The sequence below is a fragment of the Pseudorca crassidens genome, chromosome 13, assembly GCF_039906515.1.
Source record: "Pseudorca crassidens isolate mPseCra1 chromosome 13, mPseCra1.hap1, whole genome shotgun sequence".
Classification (NCBI taxonomy): domain Eukaryota; kingdom Metazoa; phylum Chordata; class Mammalia; order Artiodactyla; family Delphinidae; genus Pseudorca; species Pseudorca crassidens.
This window is the reverse complement of record NC_090308.1, coordinates 34,262,890-34,286,581: the sequence shown is the minus strand read 5'-3', so window position 1 is coordinate 34,286,581 and position 23,692 is coordinate 34,262,890. Positions and strand designations below refer to the sequence as shown.

At 39.7% G+C, this 23,692-nt stretch overlaps 2 protein-coding genes across 3 annotated transcripts in view; both read right to left on the bottom strand.

Annotated features, from left to right (window-relative positions):
- Nucleotides 1-5,340, bottom strand: part of KIAA0408 (KIAA0408 ortholog) — a 35,472-nt gene extending 30,132 nt beyond the window's left edge. The window contains exon 1 of one of the 2 annotated variants that reach the window (XM_067702170.1): nt 5,209-5,340. The gene's annotated coding sequence lies outside the window, so the exon portion shown is untranslated. The remainder of the gene's footprint in view (nt 1-5,208) is intronic. The other variant, XM_067702172.1, reaches the window with a different exon arrangement.
- The window catches only part of MTCL3 (MTCL family member 3), a 47,657-nt gene continuing 23,977 nt past the window's right edge, over nt 13-23,692 (bottom strand). The window contains exons 5-8 of the mRNA XM_067702168.1: nt 13,619-13,690; nt 6,957-8,132; nt 5,209-5,514; nt 13-2,799 (exon numbers count right to left, since the gene is read on the bottom strand). Coding sequence (XP_067558269.1) covers nt 5,404-5,514; nt 6,957-8,132; nt 13,619-13,690 — 1,359 coding nt within the window. The 3' untranslated portion in view covers nt 13-2,799; nt 5,209-5,403. The remainder of the gene's footprint in view (nt 2,800-5,208; nt 5,515-6,956; nt 8,133-13,618; nt 13,691-23,692) is intronic.

The following is a 23,692-nucleotide window of genomic DNA, read 5'->3' as shown; positions in this document are numbered from 1 at the left end:
CACTCATGCCTCTTGCTTGTTAACACAGATTTTATAAGCAGCTCAACCCAAAACACTCAGAAGAGACTACAGAAAAAAAACATGTAAAGACACTTTTTCAGAATCAATGATTTCCAGAGTTCCATCTTTGGAGTCGGCAGTATAACAAAGCTCCTGAAATAGTCATATAATTCCTCAATACTTCAGGGTCCCTTCCCATTTTGTGAAATGAGTAACTCTTCTAAACGTTTCTGAAAGGCTCTAGTTTTTCAATTAGTGCAATCCTCCAACATACTGTTTATTTAATATCTATCTTGGTACAAGATAAAACTTTTAAATTATTTACCTAATATGCCTGAAAATGTTCTGATAATTTAAAAGAAAAAGAATCAAAACAAAAGCAAAATATTATGAACTGAACTTGAAATACCCTAAACAGAAATTTTGGTTTAGACAACATTCGAAGAAATATTCTCGTCCACAAGTCAAAACAGTTACATGAATATTTTTTGAAAGGCTGAAAAACTGCTGAACACCACTGATTATATACTCTTATAGTAAATTTTATGAATTTATAAAATCTTACAATTTTATCTTCAGATGTTGGATTTTCATGGTATTTGATTTAGCTATAGGAAAACTCAGATAACTATGAACTAAAAAAACCTTTTATAATTGTAACAATGAAATTGAATAATCAAGAAATGTCACATTTAAGCTTAGTAAACATAAACATCTGAGTCATAAGATAAGATGAGGTTCTTTGAGACATCACAGCCTGGTCTGACAGTGGAAAGTGAAAGGTGGAGATTTTTCCTTATTTTTAACAGGCAAGTGTTGCCTTTGCTGCTCCTGTTCTCTGATCAAGCGAGATGATAACAGCACTCTACTTGAAAATTGTTCCTAAAAGTGCTGTCAACTTTTCCCACTTTCTGATATTACCCTCTACCACTTTCTCTTCAACCCTTATATTCAATTAGAGCACCTCACCCAAAGCATGACTCTACCAGAGGAAAGTGGGCTGTGGTTCTATAAGAATATAGCTACCAACACTGCATGAATATTTAGAGTTAAGGCTTAGCTACCAAATTGACATTCCAAACTTCAACGGCAACTGATGAAATAACCGCATCCCACTCTACCACACAGATTGAAATGAAGACTGGAGAATGCAAGCCAATACACATTCCAGGCTGAGCACTGGATTTTCCCTTGTTTTATGAGTTTGAGCCTGTTCTGCTTAAAAGTAGCCAATTGAATTTTTTTTCCTTAAATCTAGGCCAAATTACCAAAGACACTCCTTCCTACACCCAAGAATGTGCACACAAAGGAATTTTTTGTTTGTTTGAACTTATTTTCAGTGTGATGTTTAAATAGCACAGATTCAAAGGGGCAAATATGAGAAGATTCCTTGTCTCAATAATTGGAGGATTTTGTTTTCTTCATGAACAAAGAAGCCTGGGTGTTCCTCTTTTAGAGCTAGCTGTATACAACAAAGATAATGCAAGGAACAGGATCAAAGGGGAGGGGAAGGAGATATTGGGGACTCTCTTTCTGAGGTCTTGGGTGCCATCTTTGTTAACTTTTCTTCCCGTGACTATGCCCTGTGGTGTAAGGGAGAGATGCACCCTAGATCCTTGGTGCTCACACAACAGCCTGAAGTGCCAGGGAGAAGAAAGCAAGGGACAAGGTCACCTTGTGCCCGCTGGCAGTCTGTTGAGACCACCTTCCAACTACCGGCCCCCAGCAGGCCCCTAAGATAGATGCAGGTCTGAATTCTCTGACACTAGGTGCATTTCCTATTGTACACCACAGTGTGTAGAGGTGTGTGCACACACACAGGCACAAACTGAGAAGTCGGCTTTGCAGTGGGTAGAGCACAGTTGGAAAGAGCCTCCAAGTCTGTCCTGTTTCCCCTCATCATTATCTTACTGGGGTTGCATATATGAAGAGCCTGGATGGAATTCAAAATTGTCATGAAATTCTTCTTTAAAGTCAATGCCTTAGGAAGCCATAGGTAAGATTAATACCCTTGTTGCCAGGATGACTTTAATTCCTCACAAGAGATCTGAGGGCAAGGCTGGTGTTTTGGTTAGCCCAGCCATCCCTCGGTTAGCATCTCCTTTCTTGTCCAGGTCACAAGATATTGTTGAGGTATATGTACCAGCCCTGCATTGATTTATGGTATTATTCCATCCAAGAATGCCTAGGGATTTTATTGTGCTCTCTTAGGGAAATCTAACATGCTCTCAGGTATGCAATGAACAATAAATTGCAACCACAAACCTTTTCTTGCACTTCAATAATAGTACCTGTCAGAGTTAGCTGTTTACATGTCTGTCCTGGTCAATCAATCAATTGAAAGCTGTGAAAAAGTAGAAACTGAACCTCAATTTCCTCTATACCTAACATAGGGACACTTCAAAATGTTTGTTAAGTAGGGGCTTTCCTGGTGGCGCAGTGGTTGAGAGTCCGCCTGCCGATGCAGGGGACGCGGGTTCGTGCCCCGGTCCAGGAAGATCCCACAGGCTGCGGAGCGGCTGGGCCCGTGAGCCATGGCCGCTGAGCCTGCGCATCCGGAGCCTGTGCTCTGCAAGAGGAGAGGCCATAACAGTGAGGGGCCCGCATACTGCAAAAAAAAAAAATGTTTGTTAAGTAGACAAAGGATCCATGCTCTATCTTTTTGCTCCGTTCTCACATCTCTTTGGGTATGCTTTCTCGTCTGGGTTTGGAGGGCAGAATCAGTTGGCATCCATCATTCTTGCTGGGACACCATATCCTCTCTGTGGATCACATGGGGAAGCTTTGCAGCAGAGATGACTGTATAATGACAAAGTGGTGGTTTGTTAGGGTGTGTGTGAGATCATCTTGAGGCTTTAATTCAGCATTCACATGTGTCTGTATCTCCAAGTGTGTGTGTGACCCTGCACGTACACAATATTGACCTCGGTTCTCCTTTCTGTCATGTATTATTCCTACTCGTCTTCTCTGATATTGTTTGCTTTAAACACCTGTATGAATTAAAGGGGAGTTTTCTAACACTATCACCAGTGTGGAAAGAGAACTGCTTTGTCATTAGAGGACTTGTGACAAAGGCCATATGACAAAGGTGGAAATGCCTTAGAGAGGATGTGGATATCCAATGAATGCCTGGAACTTTAAGGTCTACTAAAACCTAGACAACTGATGATTCTATACAGCTATTATCACATGGTTTACTATATAACCTTGGTATAAGCTGTATCTACATATTTTTGATAATTCAAACATCTTAAGAATTAGTTCTTGGGAGTTAAAAAATATATATATATAAATGCTTGGGCTCATACATTCAGTTTCAATTAGTGTGAAGTAGGGTCTCAATTCTAAAAGCATGCCAGGAATTCTGATGCATGGCTAAGGTTGAAAACCACTGATGTAGATATTTAGTTCTTGATTCTCCTTGTGGTAAAGAAAGTTTCAATTCTAAAGCCAGTTTCTTAAAGCCACACAGGGTACTGAACATCCACGATCATTCTGAAGTGAACAAGCGCACTGCATGCCACGCTTCCCCACAGGGATAATGTTAGGAATCTGGGCAGGACAATTATTTGAAATTCTGAGCCCTTTCCTCTAAATGGCAATGAGCTTCCAGTCATTGTGACTGGAACTGGCAACACCTCCATAAGCTACCAAATGCTCCATAGGTAGCTGAGAGTCATCGCTTAGCTGGCTGTATCTGGCTCCCAAGGCAATCAATATTTCAGATAAATTTCAGCCTCAAACATTTACCTTCAGTTCCACTTCCATTGCCAAAATGGTTCCTCTGAGATGGTGGTCTAGGGGTTGACCAAGGATCTAACAGACAACTTTTGATTTTTAAAGTGGTTGCTTTTCCTAAGATGAAAATTTTTAAAATGTAACACTTGAATAATTAAGTATAGCATTTATGTTATTTCATTTGTTCTTGTCATGACGTTCTATCTAGCCATTTGAATCTCTAAGACAAAAAGCCGCAAGTATGTAGTGACAGATTTGAACTGTCGGTCAACCACTCCTCACTCCCGGTCTCTCTTCCCCTCAAAACAAAACAAAATGAAAACCAAAATTAAACTGAAAACCATGGAGATTAAGAGCAGGTATTATAAACTAAATTTTAAACTATTATGTAGTTTTTCTTTTTATTAAATTAATACTCAAAGGGAAACTGACGTGCTGGGGGATGAGGACTCAAAAGACTGTTGCCAGTACCAAATTTTGTATTAGAGCCAAGATTTTCCATATATTATTTTTTATGCTGAGGGCAAGACACTTCACTTTACTACAGATTTTCATATCCACCAACCAACATACAAGTATCTCTACGTCTGTGACGTCAACGAGTGCTAGTATTTCTGAATCTTGGTGACAGTAGTGCAGTCCAGCTTTCCACTCTGTAAATTGCCAATTGACAGGTTGACAGAATAGGACCTTCTGGGTACAGGAAACCTATCCAGGCCACTTTAGGTAGGAGGAGAAAGGGTAATGTTGAGGTTCATCAAAGTAAGTTTGTCTAGAGAGCAACTCCCACTGGAACTATGCTACTGGCTTTGGACTGTGATTTAATGAAATTCTACAGAATGACTATTCTTTTCCCTACTCAAAATATTTAATATACTGTATTTCTAGCATATTTCCTGCCCCAGAAGCAATTCTGTGTGGTAACCTATTATAGAGGACAGGACTCCAGGCAAAAACTTGACTGGCAATCTATGGCTCCAGGTATAACAGGTAAACGCAGAAGTGGTTGGTTTGGTTGGAATGGTTGAAGCTGGTCAAATGTAGCAGGATGAAGATAATTACTTTCTCAATGGACTAAGGCCTAATCCACTCTCATGCTTCCAAACACATCTTTTTAGACAGAACACCATCAGTATCACAATAAATAGTTTAGTTCCCATGATGGTCACATTTCATTTGTTCACCATAATTTTCATTGGTATTTATTGGTTATCAAAATTATGCTGTTAGTCTGTTGCAACCTAGCAAAAGTACTTTATAAGTCTATATATTTTCTAAGATGTGACCAACTTGTGAATGTCCAGCTTTTGAATTATCATAGTAGTCAAATACTGAGAAATAATTGAGAGACCTAGGCAATTTTTACAGTCATTCTTACAGTGATTTAAGAAGAGTGCAAATCAAGATGTAAAAGAAAGAAGTAAAAATTAAAATGATTTATAAAAAGAGAAGTCATACTTACTCCCTTACCTGAAACATTTAATGCTCAGGCTTCTTATTGAATTTAGTAGTGGTAAGATGTGTCTTTTTAAAGAAACAAGCAGTCTTCAGTGTTTTTACAGCATTGGTTACTACAGAAATTATACTTCTTTTACTTCTTGTCTTGAAGGGTGAACAAAACAAACAAACTGAAAATACTACAATGAATGGTAAATGATGAGAGATTTACAGTACAAAAAACAGTGTAAAAAGGAAGACAAGTTTAAATATTGTTGTGTAAGAAAGTGATGAAAATAATACAAGAATGAGAATAAGTAAAATGATAGGCTGGAACATCTGGGAAGGTAAATGCAAAGACAAAAAGAAGAATTCATTAATAATAATTTTTAAAACTTAAGTTTATATCAACTAATCTAAGCATTCATTCAACTTACAATAGAGAACCCTCCCTTATATACATTTCCAAAGTCTGAAAACCTACTATTATGTACAGTACTTTCTCTCACTCTGATTTCTATCTCTTCACCCTGAGAGTATAATTGAAAAGTCACATACTCAAAGTATTCAAAAATCTGAAACTAGAAAACTAAAAACCAGCTATGTGATATAATACATAGAGGAAAAAAATCTTTAATATTTTGAAATTCAACAAGTTTTATTATAAAAGTTTGTTTTTTTTTTTTTTAAATAGCAAAGCAAAGCAGCATGCGAGATAAATAAGCGATAGGGTTGCAATTTTTCTAGTTGTGACTAACAGGCAGTTAATCTAATATCATGCTTCTGTGTATAAACTGATTTTTAAGTTTAACCCTCTTGCGTGTTTTAAAAGCCATGCATGCTGTTGTTCTTCCGTGGGTTCTCCAACGGATACAAGATACCAGCCTTGCTAGAGGAGTGGCACTGCCTGTTTGTTTTATAAACTCCCTTCCGTGCTTAACCCTGACAAAATGCATCAGTCTTTGGCTACCATACCTGGCTAGAGCAGATCAGTCCAACTCATCGGGTGTGCCTCTACAATTAGGATGAAGGAAAAATGCTGGTTTTCCCTGTTCGGGAATAGTTATTACTATTTCTCTGAATTAGTGTTGCCTTAAAGCTAAGGTATAACACTCCTTCCCCAGTCCTGAGATTCTCCGTTATAGAGCCGACAGTGATTTTCTCTAGAAATAAAGATCATGTTACTTCGACGTGTGGTAGGTACATCAGCGGCTCCTATTTGCTCCTCTTGGTAGGGATCCAGACACAATATCATCTCTCTTTACCTCTGGTTTCTACATTCTTTCCAGGAGTTATGCATCAATCCTGATCATTTAGTGATTTGAAAATATTTTAAGCTTAATTTGAATCTCGGCTTGAAAACCACAGATGAGCAATTGAAGATTTCTATTCGGAATCTTCTTGCAGCTCAATCTATTAGAATCAGTAGAGTAATATTGAAAATGTCGACCTTCAATAATCATATATTTTAGAAATCCTTTCATCTTTACACAAAAACTGGGGGTGGGGGGTGGAGAGAGGGGGAGGCGGGTAAATTTCCCTTTTAGGCAAAACAGAGGGAGAATAGTTGCTAAGTGATTGGATTACGAAAACCTCAGGCCTGAAGAAGGACAGTGTAAAAGAACAAGTGCGCCATGGGGCTTCCAAGCCCAGAGAGGCTCTGAGCTGGGACTTCCCTAAAGCGGGGCTTGGAGGTCGGTGCGCGGAGTCGCCCCTCCAGGGACCGCGGCTCCGCGGACCGGCCTCGCCATCGCCGTGGCTCGCAATAGGCAGAACTGTACCTGACTCACGGATATGGGCTCCTCGGCGCCGGCGTCGTCCGTGGACTTGGGCACCTCGAGGCGGTCGATGAAGGTCTGCAGCTCCTTGCGGAAGGCCTTCATCTGCGCGTTGATGCGGTAGAGCAGCTCGTGCTCGCGGATGCGGCTGCCATCGTCCTCCTCGTCCATCAGTCCGAACAGGTCCCCATTGGCCACGTAGATGCGCGCCTCGGTGATGATGGTGCTGGTGTCAGCGATAAGCCGGTCGATGGTCTTGCCCAGGCGCTCGGCCTCCGAGCGGATGTCCTTCATCTGCTGCCGGTCTGAGAAGCTCTTGGGCCAGGGCCCGGGCGCGGGGTAGAAGGAGCGGGTGGGCGTGAGGCAGCGGATGTTGCGCACCTCCTCCGAGTCGCTCTCGCCGCCGATGGGCCCTTCGCGCTTGCGGTGTGGCGGCCGCGAGTCGTCGTCGCTCTCCTTCTTGCCCGCATCGCTCTCGGCGTCGCTGTCGCGGGGGCTGCCGCGGATACCCAGGTGCGAGGCCAGGTCGTAGCGCTGCATGTTGGACATGAGCACGCGGTTCTCGTACTGCAGCTGCATGACCTTGCCGCTGAGCTCGTTGATCTGCAGGCGAGCCGCCTTCAGCTCCTCCTGCAGGGCCTCGGTCTTGGCGCTGTCGTGGTGCCGCGCGCTCTCGTGGCCGCCCGACTTGTACTTGTACTTGTTGAGCTCCGCCGTGATGCGCTTGTTCTGCTCCTCCAGGTCGGCCACGTTCCTCCGCAGCAGCTCCGTCTCGTCTTCCACCAGCTGCAGGTGCTGCCGCAGCTCCGACAGGGATTCGCTCTGCTCCCGCAGGAGGGGGTTGGCCGAGCCGTTAAAGTCGTCGCCCTTCAGGTCATCCAGTTCCGCCTTCAGGCCTCTGTTCTCCACCTCCAGTTCGACGATTTTTCTGCCGAGGATGTTGGCTTCTTCCTCCACCAGCCTCAGCCGCAGCTTGAGCTCAGCCTCTCTGGTGCTGGGAGGCCCCCCGGCTTCTCCTTTAGGCAAAGGACTGTCCAGATCCCCATAAAAGGATCTGTACTTCTGGAGCTCGTGTTCGAATCTGTCCTTTTCTTTATCAATCTTGGCCATTTTCTTTCTCATCAAAGCAGCTTCTTCCTTCACGAACTGCAGCTGGCATTTCAGATCTTCATTGTCCTCCTCATTTGGGGAAAAAAAAAAGGGAAGCGGACAGGAGATCATTTTTATGTAAATAAAACAAGCAAAAAGGGACACCTGCAAAAATAACTCCTTTTTCTTGTAAATAAGATTTAATGAGACAGAGAGACAGAGAAGTAGATGCTGTACATTTTTTCCAAATCATTTAAATTCTTTGGCAGAGAAAAGACTAGGACAATATTACATCCTGGAAACCAAAAGAGAAGGGAATATAAAAAGAAAAAGTGTGGTCATCACTATTCAGAGAATTATACGTTCTCACTGCATACAACTGTTTGGCTGTCATTTTCAACAATGTTCATTTTGTTTGTTTTGTTTTTCTCATGGTTTGAGTTCCCCTGACTGTAGTAAATATGAAACCTCTTCCCTGGAAGGAGCATGTGGCTTAATATGTACTCACTGCCATTTATTGAGCTCTGACTCTCAGCCAGATACTGTAAAGTTCTTCACACGTATGACCTAATTTAACGTGCAGAGTAAGCTTATGAGTAGGTATTAAAATTCCTGGTTTAAAGCTGTTCGATAGCTTGTTCAAGGTTACATAGCTCATAAGTGGCAAAGGACAAAGAAGAAACTGGAATTCGGTTCTGACACTAAAGCTTAGTTTGGTACATGATCACTCGGCCATACAGCAAGTAATTTGTCCCCCATCTTTATTCAAGGGAGAATTGTTTTTAAAGGGCTTTAAAGTAGGGAAAGTTTAACACTGGAACGGTCCATCCAAGAAGAAATTGGTAAGTGTTCCATCTAGATCACTTTTAAAATTGGATTTATTTCCATCAGTCTGAAATGGATAGAACTGGTTCTGCCTGGTAAAAGGATGATGGCGTAGACCCTGTAGAAGTTCTTCTCACATATTCTTAGGACAACCTTCAAACCCTAATCATTAACTAAATGGAAAACTACAAACAGAAAAATGGAAATCAACTCTTTCTCAGAGAGCTAATATAAAAACACGTTATTATATCCAAGGACATATTTCCCAAAACTCTCTTTTAAGTATGCACTTTGGGCATACCATGTAACTTCTGTGGACTTTGGTTTCCTCATTTTAAAAAATGGGAAGGAATAAAAATGCCTTTCTTTTCCAGCACTGAGTCAGCTGTGTTTGAGATGAATTCTGGTAAAAAAGTAGCAACCACTGATGGTGAAGGTGAGGAGAATAATGAGCTCCTGCCAGAGATGCTCAATAAATGTGGCCCAGAGCTTTTGCGAGAGAAGAGATGGAGAGCAGGGCACTGGGCTCCTATGCTCCCATCCACTAATAAGAATTAGACGGGGACTCCTATGCTCCCATCCACTAATAAGAATTAGTATGAGAGTTGCTGAGTGTGCAGAGCCTGAATATCACATTCCTTATATCATTATATCCTCACATGAGCCCCACGAGGAAGATGATATACTATGTCTACTTTGCAGATAAGGCAGCTACATGGTAGAGGGCAAATTAATGTGACAGAGCACATCTGTATTCAGACTGATTCCAAAAATCATATTTTTTCCACTGCACATGTTGCATGAAAAGATGCATGAGAGGAAAAAAGTAGGGCAATGAGGTAAAATAACAAAATCAGATGTGCTGGCTTGTATGCTTCCCTTTAGAAGGAGTTTAGAAGAAAAGAGAGAAGCACAGAGAACTGAGAGAACTCCAGGAGCATAGTGAAAAAGGATAAGAATATATGTCACAGATAGATTCGATGTGAGAATCGGTTTCACAAGCAAAGAAAGAAGCTGCCCTGCAAGAGACTATGTGTTCGGGTCCCTGAACTAATTCTGTGAGGATGAAACCAAGGACGTATTACAATGTCTAACATCACATCAGCAGAAGAGTCAAAGATAACCCCAATGTTTTGAGCTTGGGTGTCTTGATGGATGTGTTGCCAATAATAGGGACAGAGACTGAACAAAGAGGATCAAGTTTTATGGGAAGAATATGGATTTAAGTACATTAAAATGCTGCCTTTGAGGTGTGTCGGTGGAGGGATACCCAGTGGAAACATCTATCAACAGGCATGTGGAATCTCAGGCCCAAGGTTACCAAGATTACAGCGCTGGACCTAGAGGACAGCTCAGGCCCAGAGGGGAGGACATGAGGATGAGATGCATAGAGGTGATGATTGAAGCTATTGCAATGGCTTCAGAGGCAATCAAAGAGGAGAAAAAAAGAAAGGGAGACTGAGAAGAAATGATTAAAAGTTGGAGCACAGAGCAGGAGAGTCAAAGGTCGCTAAAGCCAGAATTAGAAATAATGTTTGAATAGAAAGTTGACCAACAATATGCATATCAAATATGCTTTTATCTAGACTCGGCTCTGTTGGGAAGTAAGAGCAGGTGAGACTGGGAAGCTAGCTGGGCTGCATGTTCTATCAAAGTCCTTGATCGCAAGGCAAGGCCTTTATTTGCTAGTAAGAAGAAAAAATGTTATAATACTGCACTTTGAATCTAACCAAAATGGCAATGGATGTGATATAAATCACAGACTGGAACAGAATAACACTTCGCTGGACTATGTGAAGCAAATATAAAAGAGGAGGATATTTGATTTGTGTATGTGTAAGCTCTCCTGCCCAAAGGGATGAAAACATGAAAAGTATTTTAAGAGTTGGACCTATATTGCATGTAACAAAGTCATGATAAAGAAGGAAGGAGAATGATGGGCATGATGATTATTTTATTTATTTTAAGAGAAGTCTTTTCAAGATACCACGTATGGTAGTTTCTGCAATGACCAAGGTTTAAGAATCCTGTATGCCAATGTGCCTTGCATCCTCATCCTATAACCTAACTATTGTAGGTTCCGTTTGGAACTGGGCAGGGAAATCCCATATATAAATGTGAAATCATTAAAATCAGAGATTGTATGGAAAGTGCCTGGTTGAAATGTAACTGATCAGAAACGCTTGCTCCTGTTTTCACAGTGAATGCCAGTCAAGAAACATAACAAAGCTTTGAGATGTGAAGCAAGCTGTCTCTTATTTTTGTGTATGTTAAAGACTCAGTCTTGAGAAGATACAGATGACGGAAGAGGAAGGGGAACATAAAGATGATGAGGGCCCAAAGAAGTGAACTGAGCTTGGCTTTAACCTAGCCACTACTGGAAGCTAAGTTGCACTCTGATAAATTACATATACTAACTCATTTAATCTGTACAACTCTCTATTATGACCCCATTTTAAGGATGAGGAAACAGCTTGTCTAAGGCCATGCAGCTGGTATGTGGCAGAGAGTTCCATGTAGGCAACCTGACCCTAAAGTTACTGTTTTTAACTGCTATGCAATACCATTTCTCAGTATATAAAGTCACTGTGCTGCTGGAGGAACATGTGAGGAATACACAGAAGAAACTGAACAAAATGAAATAAAAAGCTATATAAATAATAGCAGGTTGAACCATATGAAATTGCCATTCGTGCAGGTCAGAACAACAGCATTGGCAATTTCATATGGCTCATCTAGAAAAGGGGGACATGGGAGTATTCAAAAGTGCATATTGATCCCGCTGCAGAGTGCCAGACACTAGACACTGATGAGTGCAAGCTGGATAAGATGGCCCCTGCCTACAGTATGCCCTGGCTAAGCACGGGAGATGAATATGTAAATATGAATTACAACAATATAGGATGCTTGCCCTAACGTAAGTATGTGACTCAATGGTCCTCAACCTTGACTGAGCAATAGAATCAACTATGGACTATTTTATAATTGAGATCTCCCATCTGAGACAGTCCAATCAATCTTCTGGGGTGGGTTTTTGAAAAAAGACAGGTAATAACCTCTGAAAATAAATGAATTGAAAATGATAGCAGGGACTTCAAAGGCCATAATAGCGTCCTTGTAAATTTCCCAGGACATTTATGTGCATGAAATAAAAACTGGTGGATTGCAGCATGTCTTGACTGCTTTAAGGCCCCAGGTCCCACTGAGAAGTTGATGAAAGCTGCATATGTCTTTGGCAGAAAAGTGCCCCTGTACACATGGAGTGGGGGTCCACAGAGCCAGGAACAAACAGTTAAGAATTCCTGGATTAGAGAATGTTGTTGAAAAAAATAAATAAGCTTTACCATGGGAAGTATAAGAATAGGACAAACATGAGTTAAAAAAAATAAACTGTTGATTAAAGCTGACTTAAGATTTTTAGAACAGGGAGCATATAGCACCTCTCCCTCAGTGAGGTGGGGAAGAGAACTGATGCATAAAATTATGGCAAAGACACAGTGGGAGAGTTGTGGTGACAGAGCATATATGAACTTATTAAGGGGATGATGGGAAAGGTGCAAAAAGGAGACGACTTTGGTAGGAGACTCTGGGATTCTAGAACTGCTGAGGTCTATAAATGTTCATGTCCAGCACCAGGGGAAAAATTAACCAAGGACAGAGCAGGGAGAGGAGGGAAAGGAAAATGAACAATTAATATGCTTTGCTTTTAAAAAAATGAGTGAGATCAACTTTTTCAAATTTTGAATATTTAAGTATTGCTTTAGTTAAAATTATTATCTAATGAGAAAACCCCTTGTAAGAATAAAAAAAAGTACATATGCTACAGTCCTATAGATCCCAACATTTAAAAATCAATATCTAGCCAAGTATTTTTTTTTTTTTTGCGGTACGTGGGCCTCTCACTGTTGTGGCCTCTCCCGTTGCGGAGCACAGGCTCCGTACGCGCAGGCTCAGCGGCCATGGCTCACGGGCCCAGACGCTCTGCAGCATGTGGAATCTTCCCGGACCGGGGCACGAACCCGTGTCCCCTGCATCGGCAGGCGGACTCTCAACCACTGCGCCACCAGGGAAGCCCTAGCCAAATATTTTTAACGAGCCATGATATCATAGCTGTCCCTAAATATTTCCTCTTCTGTTTTAAAATCTCCTTTATTACATCCACCAGCACCTCTGCTCACCCTAAAAGTAGACCTAGTCTTTACTGTGGCTGTGTTTCTAAGTCTCTTAACAAGCCCATGTTGAAGACATGTTTTAAGTTTTATTTTTATTCCTTAATTTCCTTTCTTTTGCTTCCCCAGTCATTGGTAGAGAGAACTACTTCATTCTAGGACTCTCCAAAGCCATCAGGAGTCTCTCTCTCCCCTCTGCCACCCTTCCGACAACATTCCTTTCTTTACTCTCTCCTGATACTATAGGAATAGCTATTTTATTGTCCTTATTAATTATGAGTGAACAAGATCAGCACCATGGGTACAGTTCTTAAGTGTAGCAACACATAAAGTACTAATGACATTCTGCTGTGTGCTTACAATGCAAAAGCAATAACAACAGGGATGTTAGGGCTAGCTTTAAAGAAAAGATACTGAATCTTTATATTGTCTCCTGCATCTACAGCTACATAATTGATATGCATAATTTAACTCTGTTTTACATGAGTGTATCTGGTTACTATGTCTACTTATAGATGTAGCTTATTATTATATACATTTAGAGATGTCTGATGTACTAGCTGAAATTTTATTTCCACATACCTCTGTGGGAGTCTGTTGAGCCTTCTTTTCAGATTTTGGCAAATCTTTGCTTCCTCTTCTCTTTAAAGATAGCTGAAATAAAGCATGAGTAGATTTAGTTTGGTAAACTACAATTTTAATTCAATTTTATATTTTTAAGTATTCTAATTTCCTACGATAAAACCAAGCCAAATGAAAAGTGTTAGTTTAATAGCCATAAGGGAGGGAAAAAAAAACCAAACCAGATAGATTTAGATATATTTTACTTTGGATGGGGATACATATCACAATAGAAGAGTAGCTGGCAATTGTCAAGGTGATTTGAGAAATACAGGAAACCTACTATAAAAACGCAGAAAAGCAATTTGGAGAAAATTTAGATCGATAACTCAATATATTATATTATTCAAATGAAAGAAATCCTTGTTAGCATTCTACATCATTAAAGAAAAGAAAGGAATACGGTATTATTTGCAGTTGGACTTAGGTTGTTATAAGCTTATAAAGACAAACTTTCAGTGGATTTATGTAGAATTCGAAGAATTTCCTCACCACATATGCATGTAGACAAACATGATACACATGTTCATATACACTCTTCCACACACATGTAATACAGTAGGGAATAGTAGGGGTTACAGTAAAATGGAGATGGCATGCTCCATCTAAAGGAGCCAGCTGAGAGGGAATTAGGAATGTAGGCTTTTTCAAAAGAAGCCGGAGATCTGGATTTTTATGTAAAATCTCCCCCATTTTATTGGCTGGCTCTAATTGAAATTCAAACAAATAACACTTTGTAGGTCAAAAAATACACATCTAGTGTCAAATCCTTTCATGGACCAGCAGTATTGATCTCTGGTGCTCAGTTCCATTTCTCACCACCGTTAAAATAAAGTTCCTCTGTATGAACAGTAACTGTATGTATGAGTATCTACCATGTACCAAATACTGAGCTGGATACACAATTAAATAATGCACCTACCATTAGTAAGCTCACAATTTAGCGTGGGAGACAGGGATGCAAACAAAGTACAAGTTGGCAAATGCCGTGCTTTAGGTTCTGTAAAGAAGCGACTTTGTCCTAGTGTAGCATCACCACCATGAGAGTAAGAGCTGCCACACAGCAGACGTTGAAAACAATATTTGCTGAACTAATGAGTGAATATGAAATATGAGATTCTGAGGTCAAAGAGGAGGACGGCGGTACAGGCTGACAGGAAAAGGAGGCACGGTTTCTCTGAAGAGCAGGCTTCATGAATTTGCCAAGAACTGCAAATTAAATTCTTCACATGTTAATTTCTAACCCAGTTCCAGTGTTAAAGGCTGGCATACGTTCGTGCTGCAACTGCTTTCATTCAGCATAAAAAGGAAACTACAGAGCCAAATGAATAGTCTACGTGGTTATTTATTTCTAGTTCACAGACATTCTCCATGTTGCTTGTATAATTTTCTTAGAAACAGAAGCTGTGGGGACTGATTCACCATAACCAAAAGTGATTTAGGAACCAAGCAGCAAAAACAGTCTCAAGAAAACCAAGAATATAGTGAGAGCTGAACTAGGGAATCCTGGAACATTCTGTATAGGGGCTACCTACAAAGAATCACCTAAGTTTATTTTGTTAAATATTTATGGAATGCTCTTACTTTGAATTTACTCCATTATATGTTTATTTAGCACCTACTAATGCACTTCATAAGGTACCATAATAAAAACAGCACAGTCTCTGCTCATTATGAGGTTCCTGATTTACTTGGCAAATGGTCACTTCAGTGGGCAATTTAATACAGTGCGATGAAAGCAATGATAATGCAGAAGCAATATTAACTGGCATTGATTGAGGACTAATTCATGTCAAACACTTTATATACATTACCCCAACTAATTCTTAAAACACCCCTTTAGGCTCCTTTTGCAGATGGTAACACTAAAGCTTAGAGAGGTTAACTAGATTATTTAAATCAGTGGTTCTCAAAGTATGATCCCCAGAACAACATCATCAGTGTCACTTGGTAACTTGTGATACATGCAAATTCTTGGGACCCATCCCAGAACTACTGAATCAGAAACTCTGGAGATGGGGCCTAGTGAGCCACAATTTGACCAGCTCTCCAGGTGATTCTGATGCATGATAAACTGTGAGAAGCATTGGTCTAAAGTCACTGCTTGGTAAGTAGCAAAGTCAGATCTTGACCCAAGGCTTTCTGATCCTTATTATTTACTAGATCACAAAGAAGAAAGGCTTAATCCAGTCTAGGGCTGGAGATGGTATGGGGAACTAGAGATGATTTCCAGAAAGAAGTAACAGCTTATCTTGAATCTGGTAGACGAGGACTAACCCAGCTAAAGATGGAGAGGAGGGCGAAGGGAAGAACAAAGCATTCCATGTAGAAAGACCATTTCTGGAACACAAAGAAATTTGGGATGGCTGTAACAAAGTGTGAGGAGAGGGTGACATGGGATTTACTATCAGATCTTGAAGGACATTGAATAAAGTTTGGATTTTTACCTCATCAAGTCAAATTATTGTCCTAAGGTCAATTAGAAGTATTAAGAGGTTTAATTACTAAATTATTAATTTACTAAATTTAATTATCCAATTAATTAGAATTAAATAATTAAATCATAATGATTAAATTACATTATTAGATTAGTTAAATTTAATTATTAAGTTATTATTAAAGGAGTATCCATAATCAGATTGCCATAGAAGAAATACAAAGACACAAAGGTTGCAGTCCAAATGACCATGAGGTAAAGGGATGACATGTAAGTGAAATGAGGGAAAGTGTGCTCTGGTTCTGAGAACTTTTGGGGGGGGGGTTGTTTTTCATTCATTCCACATATATTTGTTGAGTTCTGGCATATATACGGTACAGTATGGTTATACAAATATGAGAAATATTTTACTCTCCTCCCAAAGAGATAACTGTTTATGATGGTAAAAAGAATGCAGATAATTAGTTAAAAGAGTAGACAGAATTAACTGCATTTATGAATAAAGAACAAACAAACGATTGAGAGAGCAAAGAAACAGCTATGGTTCCAGATGTGGGGAAATCAGAGAAAATCACCCAAGAGCGCTGACCTTTGAAGGACGTGCAACATTTCAACAGAAATAAAACCAAGTCAACAGCAAGGGCAAAGGTGTGGACGAAGAAGCATGGCTTACAGATGAATGGAGACAGAGACACTATAGAGACGAGATAGAAGAAGATGCTTCAGGGACTGAGGTCAGCTTGTGGAGATGAGAAATTTAGATTTTATCCTGTGGGCAATGTAAAAATGAGTCCTCTAAATTAATACAGGAGAAATGCTGAAACTAGGCCATCCTTTCTTAAGAGGCATTTTCTATTTTACTTTTATTTAAACATCACTTAAGTGGTGGGTCAAACTCAAATAAAGCTCTGAGAGAAGGTTTCCCCCTAAATAAAAATATATTGCCTTTAAGGAACCCCCAGGACTACCTGTACCTTTAGGTATCACATTTAAATTTTCAATAAATATTTAATCATCTTTTCGTATTCCTGTAAGTTTTTATTAACTTTCTGACCCCAATGAAACAAGGATGAGAGATTCATTTGGGAAGAGAAAGCTGGAGAAATAAGGTAAGTCTAAACAGTCTCTCTTTCCCATGAGGATAACATTTTGTCACCGCCCCCCCAATCATACCATCCCACATTCATGCACTAAATCTAGGAACCTCTATAAGGGGACCAGTTTAGGAGGCTAGAACTAAGTCTCACATTTTCATCTTTGTTCTCAAAGTAGGCGCTTCAGGTGGCTCTCTAGATAAATATGTTGAAAACATGTCTTGTCCACATCTTAATCCTTTGCATTCCCATCCTCAGCTATCCAAAAGAGACTGCTGCTCTTTTTATCCACGTGAAGGCCAGGAATTAGAAAGTTTTACCAAAAATTGTTTGCACAGCAATTATATAAATTGGATTTGTGTTCTAAAATGTTTTGAGACTGACTTTCTTCCTCGATTAAAATTTGGTACACTTCTTAATATGTGATCTCTTTGTGTTTTTAGCAATTCAACAACAGAGAAGAACCTGTCTAAAATGTTATTTTTATACATATTATTTGTACAAAAATCTCCTATGTTTTTAATAAAATTAAAGAGGGATCCATTTGTACGGTGATTAAATCAAGTAGGAAACTATAACTGTATTAATATAGGGTTTATGGAGCACTAAATGTGTGCCGTGTACTTCCCTAAGTACTTAATATGTATCCATTCATTTCATCTTACCAGTCTTAGGAGTTTGCCACCATTATCCAAAGCACACAAAGGATAAACCACTTAGCTAGCAAGTGTTCGAGCCAGGATGTAAGTTATCCAGCTTCACAGCTTTTGCTCTGAACAATTACATCCCACTGCTACTCCAAAAGAAGTAAAGTAGAGGGTTATATTATTTCTGGGCATATCCTTCTGTATGCTATTACATCATAGCTGCATGGGTTTGAGGCACTAGTTTACATATATTACACATGAGCAATGTATTTTTCTATTGTCAACAGAGAAGTCAGCAGAAGTGACATATACACTCACTGGTTCTCACAGTCATCCTGTGAATGCTTGTGACTTCAGGGTGACATTGGAAGTGACGCATGGGGATTTCTGACTGAAGGCTGGAGGAAAACTGAAAGAGCCAGGAACTCTGGCTCTGCTACCGTCTGAATGTTTGTGTCTCCTCAAAGTTCATATGTTGAAATCCTAATGCCTAAGATGGTGGTAACAGGAGGTAGGACCTTCGGGAGGTGCTGAGATCATGAGAGTGGAGCCCTCAACAATGGGATTAGCGCCCTTTTAAAAGAGACCCCACGGAGCTCTTGAGCCTCTTCTGCCATATAAGTATACAAGTTTGTGACCTGGAAGAGGGCTCTCACTTGGCCATGCTGGCATGCTGAGCTGGGACTTCCCAAACTGTGAGAAATAAATTTCTGTTGTTTATAAGCCAACCAGTCAGTGGGATTTTGTTATAGCAACCCAGTTTGAAAGGGAACAGGAGAGGCTCTTGTCCCTAGAAGTCCTCCTCCTTGCCTTGTGTGTTACATCCTTGACACCTGGCAGAGGAGGGGCAGGTAAGAGCACCCAGAGATCTTGCCCACAACCACATTCTCCACTCTCTCCCCTCAACGTATGAGGCAGGGTCCCAAGCTTTATACAAGACATGATCTTGAGAAGCAAAGGGAATGTGGGTGAAGGAGGCATGCTAGGATGATCAGGTCTTGTTACTCTTCTCTGGCAAATCTTCCAGTGGTTTTCCAGCTCGCTCAGTCAGAGCCATGCTTTACTAAGGCACAGGAGACCTTGACTACACACTGGATTTGTCCTGGTAACATTTTAAAAAGACATGACCAGGCTTCAACCCAGACAAATTTCAACAGATTCTGGGGTTGGGCTCAGGAATTTCTTTCAAGCTCCCACAGTGAGTAAAATGTACAGCTGGCTCTAAACCACAACCCTGCGCTATGTGGTCAGCCCTGCCCCCCACCCCAAACAAGCTCTCCAACCTCATCCCCACCTCACTCCTCCTCTGCTTTCCCGGCTCCAGTGTCACCAACATCCCTGTGGTTCCTCAAACATGCCAAGCATGCTCCAGGTCGGGCCTTTCCTCTGCCTGCAACACTCTTCCTTCATACACTCTCACCACCCACTCCCATAGCTCATTCAGGGTCCCTAATTAGAGAGGCCTTCCCAGACCACTTGGTATAAAAAAACAGGGAAGCCCCTATAAAATACCTCCTCTACTCTCTTCTCCACACATTCCTTGTCTTCCTAACTCCGCTTTATTTTTCTCCAGACCTCCTCTCACCCTCTGACGTGTGTATCTGTTTCATGTCTGTCTCATTCTGGGATGTGAGTTCCACCCATGCAGGGCCTTTGTAATGTTCTGTGATAGCTCTGGCTCTTAGAAATATACCTGGCACAAAGTAGTTGCTCAGACAATGTCAGTTGAATGAGAAAACAGCTACTTCGACCTTATTTTTTACGTAGCTTTGTTTTTGAAGCATCCTAATCCAAGAAATTGGTAGGTTAAAACAAACAAATAAGTCCATTTTAAAAGTTCCATTTAAAGCTTAGAAAAACAAAGTGTCTCAACCTTTTCAACAAAAAAAGAGTAAAAAATGTATGAGCTGAAAAGTATTTAAAATGGGACATATGATACACCTTTGTTCTGTTCTAATACTTTTTTTGATTTTTACAGATTCACTTTCCCAGCGCGACAAATTAAGATTCTAGGTCTCAAAATCATTTTGTAAAGGATATTTGGTACCAACACTCTTTGATGGCCTATCTGCCTTTGTGGCTTCTTCTCATCAGCACCTCTACAACAGTTTCTCTTCTGCCCCTGGCCCTGGAAGTCTACAGAGTCTCTGCTTCTCTTCCTGCCCTCAAGCCCGGATCAAGACACTCTACACCAAAGTGCATTCTTAAGTGACCTCTTCTTAGCTCTCAGTCGTGGAAGGAACCAAGTCAATGACTCTCCATACTCTTTCACTTTCCCTAGCCTTGGAGAAACATCAATGTGATAATTCTTATGTGAACTAAGTTACTTTCCATGTAATATAATTCACCAAGGATTTACAAAACATAATCTGGAAATTATGGGCATAAAGGAACCTAACCTTTGGGTTCCTACCAGTGTCTCTTATACATTAGACTTAAGACTTTATTAGTGATAATGGCTTTCCACAGTAAAACTGTTTACAAAACTGGCTGTATTTTTCCCCTCCCAGTAAATAGTCCATTTACAATGTGCCCCATTAAGAGGCAGAGTCTTTTTCTGCACCTCTTCAAACTGGGCTGGCCTTCTGACCTGCTTTGACCAATAAAATACAGTAGGAGTAAAATGTGGTAGGAAAGATGACATGCTAGTTCTGACTCTATCCTCAAGAGATTGTGCAGATTTCTGCTCATTCCCTCTTGGAAACATGCTGCCCCGTGTGACAAGTCTGGGATAGCCTGCTTGATGAAAAGAGTCACATGGCCTAGTTATTCCCATTGTCCTAGCCAGCAGCCAGCCAACTCCCAGAAGCAGAGCTTCCCAACTGACTGTCAGCTGACCACAAATATATTCGGGGACCCAACTGAGACCAGAATAATCCATACAGAGGGCAAAAGAATTAGGCAAATAAATGATAGTTTAATGCCACTAAGTTTTGTGATAGTTTGTTGCACATAAACAGCTATTACATTTACCAAATATTTTTCATCATTGAGTTTGAAAAATATTCAGTTGATATTTATTCAAAAAAATCCTTTATTCAAATCCCAGAAAAACAAAAGACATACATAAAAGGCTAGTAGAAGAGCTGAAGGGAGGATCAAAAAACAGGAAAAAAAGAAAATCAATGTACTTTCTTTGTTTTTATTTTTCCCCTACTTTTGTCAATATTTTGATTCCATAAAATATTTTTTTAATAAAACTGAGCTTTAAATAAGTTATCACAAAAGCTTACCTTTCAGTTCTAAAAAGTAGATGCTTCTCTTAAGATACTTCTTTTAATAGAAGAAGGTGTTTAATTAGCACCAAAGGCGTGATACAAGTTAAATGCTAATAAAGTTCATCCTAACAGTCAAGCTTAATACAGGGTCTGGCTCAGCACATTTTTGAAATACTACTATTTGAACTTAGCTTTTATTCTTCCCTTTTCAGAAGTGATGTATACATCTTTACAGTGCTTCCCTTGATCTAGGTTTCTAATTTATATCTGTCAATTTTATTTGGCCTTTTGTTTCTATAGTTTTCTTAGGCAAGGGAAGAAAAATAATTTTACAAAACTTCCTAATTAAGTCAATTTACAGAGTTGAAACATAAAAAATTCAAAGAAAGCTGTATTGAGAAAATTCTCAATTGCATTTTAAGGACTAGATTTCCCAAACTCCTACTGATTGTTAGTTTAAAAGGCCAGAATTTAGAAAAGAATATTATAGAGAAGAGAGGAAAAGAAAGCTGTCATTAATAAATCTATTCCAAGAAACAACTTTGGAAGATTTGGGGAAGAAAATTAATCAACAGTTTAAATCTGGGATTTGTTCCCAGAAAATACTAATATTTATTAGTATTAGTATTTATTTTAAAAACTGCATTTTTCATTCTTGGGGAGGATGGGGATCCCCTTCTGAATATTATCACAGAGGTACATGTCACACACGGAGAGGTGTATCTGGCATACAGAGTGTGTGTCATGGAGGTGGAGACCCACATCTGCAAGAATAAATCAACCCTCTTCTGCCAGAAGGTTATCTTCTCCTTCTGTCCCATAAGCCCAGGCCCCTTCTGAGTTATGAGGCTTCAAAACTTATTTTTTCTTACCTACAGTGAATGCCTAAGTAAACACTTTTAAAAGCTGGAAAAGCTAGATTTCTGCTCTACTTCGAACCAATGCCAAATTGAAATAGCTGGAATCATATTCTTTGTTATTTAAAGGGTTTTTTTTAAAATAAAAGAATCCTATGAATTTTCCTTTTCTTGGCTCCTTCAGCCTTCTCCCTTTGTGCTGATGTAGATATCCACAGCAGAGGTCAGACTGAATAGAGAGTTGTATAAATTCTTTATTGCTAAAGAATATTAATGTGTGGATTCTGTAGAGCATGCTATCAAACCAAACCACCAATGAAAGAGAAAACATTAGAACTTTTGCCTATGTGGGAGTCAGGATTATCTCCTCAGGGCCACATGGCTTTGAATGGCTCTAGAGTTGCATAGTGTCTTTCCTTTTTAAAAGTCGTTCTTTGGTGCCAGTCATTATTTTAGATCTCTTCTGCTCTCTTCCTAGAATATTACTTGTTACTAGTGCTTAAATGTTGTTAGATTGGAACTCATTTTCCATAATTAGTACAGTGAAATTTAGGTAAGCCAGAAACTTGAAAAGCAAAATACTGAACTTAACTCCAGAAAATCCAAAAGGTCTGAAGGACCATGTGATGTCAGAAGGGAAAAAAATGAAGGTTTCTCCCATTAATGGGATGTGGTTGCTATAGAACTAGAGGAAATGAAATTGGGAGGAAACTGGAGATAATACTATAATAGTTGGGGCTTATAAAATCTTTGTAAAAAACATCCCTTTTAAAAGTTAGGTTTGGACCTAATAATTCCCTGCCTTCCATTGTGTGCCTTCCATTGTGTGCCTTATACTATACGACCAAACACCTCCTGTTCCTTAGACAGAATTAGTCTCTGTATTCTCTAAGCTACTTGAAGATATTCAAAGGGTTCAAGGCTACTGGTGAGAGAGTTTCTGATACAAGAATCTCTTACATCATTTTAGAAATCCTCTATTGGAGTAGGGTGTAGGTTGTTAGAAGGTCTTCCAAATTATCAATAATAAACTGATCCCCAAACAAGACCACCTTGCTTTAAAAAAGCAAAGGCAACATGATAAGAGTGCTTCTCTGATATTCATATCACATATTACACTTGGATAGGTAAATCCTGAAAAGGCCTCAGAAAGTCCCACACAAATGAATAGACACAGGACTGGAAACTTTCTCAGTTGAGACTATTTTTTTTAAACCTGAGAGCCTGGTTAATGACTTTTGAAGTAATAATCATTAAAAAATTATTTTATGTCTTACATACTTGATCCACAGTAAATGTATGCTTACTAAGCGATGGATGTCATCGGCAAATGCGGAGATTTACATTCCCTTCTAATTTGCTCTAGTTAATGAATTGAGTTCTAAGCACCACTGCGTTTAGTAATTAAAATGCATTTAGAAATTAATGCATTTAGAAAATTATGGCTGGGCAGTGAAAGCAGTTTCTTATGGCTTTTCTCTATAATAAGGCAAAGAAAACAATCGCGGCCAGCATTTGTACATTAAAATAATGATTTGTCCAGTTTTTATATTGTGTATCGACCAGCTTCTACTTAATTAATGCAGTGATATTAACATCATTTTTGTATCAACTTTAGAATCTTGTAAGAAATAGGTTTGAAGTGCCATTAAAGATGACAGGATGCTAAGGGGTGGGTATTACAGGTGCTTTAAAATTATTCTTTACACAGTCACACATTTAGATATTTCGTGATAAAATTTCAAAGGTCAGAGTATTCAGTAATTCCCAAAATGCACTTCG